The sequence below is a fragment of the Phyllostomus discolor genome, chromosome 3, assembly GCF_004126475.2.
Source record: "Phyllostomus discolor isolate MPI-MPIP mPhyDis1 chromosome 3, mPhyDis1.pri.v3, whole genome shotgun sequence".
Classification (NCBI taxonomy): Eukaryota; Metazoa; Chordata; class Mammalia; order Chiroptera; family Phyllostomidae; genus Phyllostomus; species Phyllostomus discolor.
Genome location: NC_040905.2, coordinates 89,757,681 through 89,764,293, shown reverse-complemented (window position 1 = coordinate 89,764,293; position 6,613 = coordinate 89,757,681). Strand labels below are relative to the sequence as shown.

At 44.9% G+C, this 6,613-nt stretch overlaps 1 protein-coding gene across 1 annotated transcript; it reads left to right on the top strand.

Annotated features, from left to right (window-relative positions):
• The first annotated feature begins 2,503 nt into the window (after positions 1 to 2,503).
• Positions 2,504 to 5,709, top strand: LOC114492373 (gap junction gamma-3 protein-like). The gene is made up of 2 exons (XM_036019898.1): positions 2,504 to 4,631; positions 5,187 to 5,709. The coding sequence occupies exons 1-2, from the start codon at positions 3,848 to 3,850 to the stop codon at positions 5,192 to 5,194; spliced, it is 792 nt and encodes a 263-aa protein (XP_035875791.1). The 5' UTR covers positions 2,504 to 3,847; the 3' UTR covers positions 5,195 to 5,709.
• The last annotated feature ends 904 nt before the right edge of the window (positions 5,710 to 6,613 follow it).

Genomic DNA, 6,613 nt, shown 5'->3' with positions numbered 1-6,613 from the left:
CTCCAGTCCTAGAAAGAGGTGTCCCCTGAGCTGAACTTTACCAGCAATGCTGAGCCCTTAGCCCCCTGGTCCCTCTGGACAAAGCTACAGACCTGTTTGTAGGAGGAGGGTGTGGGTCTCAGAGAATGAGACAGGTGGGCTGGGGCCTGCTGGAACAGAGTGGGGTGGGGAACCACAGAGTCACAGGAACACAGGGGATGAAGGAGGAGGGACTGTGTTTAGGCTCTGGCCTATAGGAAACTCCATTTGGTCTGCAGACTTTGGGATATGGAGCACAATTTTGCCTGAGTATGAGGCCCAGGAATGTGTGGAGTAAGTATCATTTTGGTGATAACAGCCATGGGGTCAAGGACAGGAAGGTCACTCAGAATTAGATTTGGGGGCTCCAAACTAAGGGGTTCTCAGGCTAGTCCTCTTGTCCTTCTTTTTCCACTGTCTCTTCTAAACCCCTAAAGCTGTGTGGTGAGCTCTGGAGACCTCAGTTCAGTTCCTAGAGCCTCGCAGAGGACATTTGTGTGTCTGGCTGTGAGTCTTGGTTGGGCACAGGGCAGAGAGAAGAACTAGAGACAGGGACTCTGGAAACTAGTTAAATTCCCAACACTTAAAACATTGCAGGCCTGCTCTGTGTTACATTGCAACTCTGCTGGGAATGTGCTGGAAGTTTTTAGAGCAGGGGTGTCAAACTCATTTTTCTGGGGCTGCATTAGCCTTGCTTGCGGTTGCCTTCAAAGGGCCAAATGTAATTTCAGGACTGTATAAATGTAACTACTCCTTAACTAGAGGCAAGGAGCTCAGTGCTGCGGTGCTGCCACCGGGTAGAAACAAGGTGCCTGGCAGGAAAAACAAGGTGGAGGGCCGCATTTAGCCCTCGGGCCTTGTGTTTGCCACCTGTGCTTTAGAGGGTGCTGTGCCTGCACTTTAAAATGAGTAGGCTGAGAGTAAGACTTGAAAATTGACCAAACTAGAATTCAGTCTGATAACACTCCAAGAGAGCCAGAACAGAAATCCTCAAAGCCCCAGGGCTGCCTCCCCAGGGCAGATTCCTCAACCTCCCACCCCTGACTTATGAGGCAGGGAGGAGCTGCAGGCATCCTCACAGATGGGCTGGTTGAAGGAACATTCACAACCAGCATGGAAATGGGTAGATTATCATGTCCCACTCAACAAAAGCCCTTGGAGATGCTCTGGTACAGATGTCTTGCCTTACAGAGCTGGTAACTGAAGCCATGAGTGGAGATGGACCAGTGCTACCCTAAAGCAGTGGTTCTCAACCAGGATGGATGTGACCCCAAGGGACATTTAGCAATATTTATGGGTATCTGTGGGTGAGAGCGAAGTGTGCTACTGGCATCTAAAGGATAGAGGCTGGGAGTGCTGCTAAACATGTCACAACACACAGGACAGCATCTCCTGGACCCCCAGACAAAAATTATCAGGCCCCAACTGTCAAAATTGTCAAGGTTGAGAAACCTAAAACCAGCATTGGAACTTGACCTTCCTTTTGGTCTTTATGGAGTGCAGTATCTCTCCAAACAAAATTTAATTAAGCATTGATTGAGAAACTGTTTCTTTCCCTTGGCACTTCACTAAATGCTTTTTTCATCCAAAAGGTAAGCTAGTGTTTTTGTTTTACTGTTGTCTTGATTTTCAAATTAGAAAAAAGATTTTGTTTCCTTATCTGTTTGCCTTTTATTATTTTCAATTATCCTCTTCTCCTGAATTCTGAAAAATTACCCAATGTACTTTTAGCACCACAGTTTGATTTTCCTCAGAATCTGTCCTATTGTCTTCAACATAGATTTTAGTTGTGCTACTGACCACATTTCTCTGACTCTATTTCTGGTGGGTCTGTACATTTAAAGATCCATTTACTATCATTTTTGAAGAGTCTTGGCAATGAAAGGAGATAAATCTCTATTTTCAATTTGCCATCTTTACTCATGAGGACAATTTTGCATCTTTCTAAAGACTGAAATAGGTTTCTCCTAAAAATTTTAACCGAGTTTTACAGAAAAGAAATTTCATCACTGATGTACTTCTGAGTCTTCGCAATCTATGATGGGGGTAGAAAGATAGGGACTGAGGAGCAGGCAGAGAGTCAACGTCTTGATTTCTAGTGGCTCAAAATATAGTTTCTCACAGTCAGTGGATGGGGACATATTTCTCTGGTCAACTGGAACCTTTGGAAGCATCTTAATCCATCCCTCCCAGTTGTACAGAAGTGACCGTTCTGCCTAAGTTTTCCCATATGGCCTGTTCTTATCTACAGTTTATGGCACTAATGCCCATTTAAAATTGCTTTGTGCCCTGGCTGGTATGGCTCAGTGGATTGAGTGCCAGCCTGTGAACCAAAGGGTCACTGGTTCTATTCCCAGTCGGGGCACACGCCTGGGTTGTGGGCTAGTCCCCAGTGCGGGGAACGGGAGAGACAACCACACATTGATGTTTCTCTCCCTCTCTTCTTATAAAAACAAAAACAAATTGTTTTGTGCATCTTTGTGAGTATCATAATTGGAAAGCTGATACAGGACAAATTAACATGTTTCATTTGCTGCCATATTAACTTAGAAATTCAGGTTATTACTACTAGAGTTAAAGGGGGAAAACCTAAGCAAGTTCATAGTCTAAGAGGAAGTAAGGATGGTCTGAGTAAGAGGAAAGGTAATTTAGGGATCAAATCCTTAAGAAGCCAGAAAGGAGATACCCACGGGCACAGATTTGGAAGGGAGAGTAGCCTTGGACACATGTAGGGCCACTTCTTTCCTAAGATGCTATAAAAGGAAGTGACTATGAAGATAAGAGAAGCAGTGGCTATGAGGATTCACCTCACAGAGTCCCTAGTTTCTCTGTAGAATAAGAGGTTTGTGTGGTCTTGGAAGAGTGAGGGGAGCCAGGTGTGTAAGAGTTTGGGTTTAATGGTGATGATTAGAAAAAGCGACTGGGCACTGAGGAAGACTGCTTGCTAATTGGAACAAAGATAAAGATGACAAACTGGGCTGTTAGCATGATGATATTTCTCCAGAGAATTGAGGAGTTGCTGAAATCTGTTCACCTCTCACTGTGAAGGAGATATGAGCCCTAGGAATAATGGCAAAGGAGAATCAAATTTTAATTTTTTTTCCAGTCAATTCTGGCTTTGACCAAAGCCCATTACATTTAACTAGTAGATTCTGCTGTGTTTTCTTTAAAAAAGTTCTCCTTTTCCTAGGCTAAAGAACATTAGACTAAATCAAGCCTTGAGACTTATTCTCTTCACTCGTTCTCCAGGGAGCCCCCTAACCTAACCACATCTCAGTTTTACTTTGTGGTAGGAGCAGAGGCCAGCCCAACACACCTGTGAGCATCTAAGGGCAATGACCCAGAGAAAAGCAGAAAGCAAGAGAATGCACTTTTTCCCCAAGGTCAGCAATGATTTTGTTCAGATGGTGATGACAATAGCATCAGAACTGGCAGACATCACCTGGAGAAGTATTAGTTTTCAGAGGACGCTGGTCTCTTACTTTTCGGCCTATTTAGAATGAGAGGGAAGGAGGGAAAGAGATGTGAGACAGACCCTGGTCTCTACCCAACACTGACAGTTGGTCTCCACTGCAGCAGGGAACAGAGGACAGAAGAGAGAGCCACACCCACAGTCACTATTATTCACTATTATTATTTTACAAAGATGACTCAGTATACACATAGGTGCAATCAGAGCTTTGATATTTGATCAACCAGATCCTTGGAAAAAAGCAAGAAAACTTGTTACCCATCTTTGAAGTCGGAGTGAAAAGGTGGCCTATAGCTCCTCCTAAAGGAGAGTGAGCAACACATCTACACTCATCATTGTCCTGTGCTCCATAACAGGATGTGTGGCAGGTTCCTGAGGCGCCTGGTGGCTGAGGAGAGCTGGCACTCCACCCCCGTGGGGCGCCTCCTTCTTCCCGTGCTCCTGGGGTTCCGCCTTGTGCTGCTGGCTGCCAGTGGGACCGGGGTCTATGGCGATGAGCAGAGCGAATTCGTGTGTCACACCCAGCAGCCAGGCTGCAAGGCTGCCTGCTACGATGCCTTCCACCCCCTCTCCCCACTGCGCTTCTGGGCCTTCCAGGTCATCTTGGTGGCTGTGCCCAGTGCCCTCTACATGGGTTTCACCGTGTATCATGGCATCTGGCATTGGGAAGACTCGGGAAAGGTGAAGAAGGAAGAGGAGACCCTGACCCAACAAGGACAGGGCAGCACAGATGCCTCAGGGGCTGAAAGGCCCAGGCTGCTCTGGGCCTATGTGGCACAGCTGGGGGTGCGACTGGTCTTTGAGGGGGCAGCCTTGGGGGGGCAGTACCATCTGTATGGGTTCAAGATGCCCAGCTCCTTCGCATGTCGTCGAGAGCCTTGCCTTGGCAGTATAACCTGTAATCTGTCCCGCCCCACTGAGAAGACCATTTTCCTAAAGACCATGTTTGGGGTCAGTGGGCTCTGTCTCTTCTTTACTCTTTTGGAGCTTGTGCTTTTGGGCCTGGGGAGATGGTGGCAGACCTGGAAGCAAAAATCTTCCTCTTCTGACTGCTTCCCAACTTCAGAGAGCACCAGGAAACACAAGGAACCAAACGATAACTTCCCAGTGGTGGAATCAAAAGACCAGTTCCGAACAGCAGGTGAGAAGGGCACTGATGTCCTTTTTTCTTCTTTGTCTGATGTCTTTGTCCTGATGATTCCCTTTGGCAAGTCCCTTATTCTCTGGGAAGTACAACTTCCACATGTTACAAAGTAGAAAAAGGTGAAGGGATTAAGCAAAACAAAGCAAACAAAAAACATTCATAGACACAGACAAGAGCTTGGTGATTACCAGAGGGAAAAGGGGGTGGAGAAATGTAGAAGTCAGTATAGTGAGCATAAATGGTGATGAATTAACTTGGGTTGATGAACACACAATACAATTTACAGATGTTGTATTATAGAACTGTGCACTTGAAACCTATGTAATTGTATTAACCAATGCCACTCCTATAAATTCAACAAACAAAGTAGAAAACTAGGTTCTAGGTAGATGTTCTGACCTCTGCTCCCAGCCAAGCCCCATGCCTGTCAATCTGATGACTCCTTCTGATGCACCATGACCAGAGTGCTCTGTTGTAACTCCTTGTCCTTCCATCGAAATCTCTTCCCATTTAGAAAAAGTCTCAGCTTCTGCTTGATTCTCTACTTTGCAGAGTTATAAAGACACCTGGCTCAACTCTGAAGGAAACCCTAAGACTGGATCTTCTCCCCAGCACCTAGTGAGTGGGGATTAACCTCTGTGACAAGTTAGAGGCTGTTGAAGCATCTCTAAGGGCCATGGTGGGCCATGCTGCTTAAAGCATTTCCCTGAAGAACTACTGCTTGTGCCTTCTCACCAGAATTCTCTGGTGCCAGCATCACAATTTTTATGGACTTTGTTCCAGCGTCAGCCAGCAGAAACCTCCACAAAACCATGCTTTCCTTTGTCCAGTGCAATAAAGATTGATTCCCGTTGGTGGTATTCTTGTTGCTAAAGACAATCTCCTTCCTGGCTCAGTGACTCTACTTATCTCTCTCCTGTTTTTCCACACTCTCTACTCCCGCAAATTCGAAGTCCTGTAACCCTGAATACCCAGTCTTGCTGTATATGTCTTATCCAGAAACTCTTCCAAGCATATATAATGCAATGTCCAGCATCTATATATAGATTAGATTTACCCAAACACTCGGCCACAACCTTTAGGAAGATTACTGTGAATTCAGTGGATTATGTCCCCTGGACCACTGACAGCTCTGATTTCTGCTCAGTTCTCAATCTCTTCTTGGTTCACGACAGCTGCTCCATTGGCTCCAACACAGCAGCACCTTATATGTGGTGTTAAGTCCCTATTTTTTAAACTCATATCCCTCAATACCACACAGACAAGCTGGTAGAGTTCTGCTGCTGATTCAGGGGTAACAGGATGTTTACATCATAGTGTGATTGGGAGGTATTTTAAAGCTGAATGAATAGCAGGTTTCTCTTTTCTTGAGTTTTTCAGTCATTTCTGTCCAAAAGTGTTCTGGCCTCCCACCTTTCTGCAGCAACACCTCTCTCCTCAGTTCTTCCTTGTCCTTGAATTTTCAACAAAGAGTAGTTACCTAGTTTTGTTTTCTCCTCCTCAATCCTAAATTATCCCCAAGTAAATTAAGAAGGCACACCCCTAAGGAAAGCTATTTTGTTCCCTAAGAGACACTTCGGCAACAACTAGTAAAACAATAATTTTTCTTTTTGCTACATAAGTGTTTCATAAAGAATCCCTTACCTGCTATAGCCAGAACCCAGCCAAGTGAGAAAGAAGGGAAAAAGGCCAATGTCATCATTTGTAATTCCTCCTTCATAGCATCCCTTTTTAAACAGCTTTATTGATATACACACGCACACGTATATACATTTCATGTACCATATAATTCATCCAACTAAAGTATACAATTCAATGGCTTTTAGTATTGTCAGAGAATTGTCCATCCATTAACACAAACAATTTTAGAAAATGTTTATCAACTCAAAAGGAAACCCTATGAGCCTCAGCTATTATCCCCAAACCTCCATAACCCCAAACATTGCTTTGGCACCCTTGTTGAAAATCAATTGCTTATA

Excerpts from the sequence above, each read along its gene's own strand:
- LOC114492373 (XM_036019898.1), top strand. The coding sequence starts at position 3,848 with ATGTGTGGCAGGTTCCTGAGGCGCCTGGTGGCTGAGGAGAGCTGGCAC.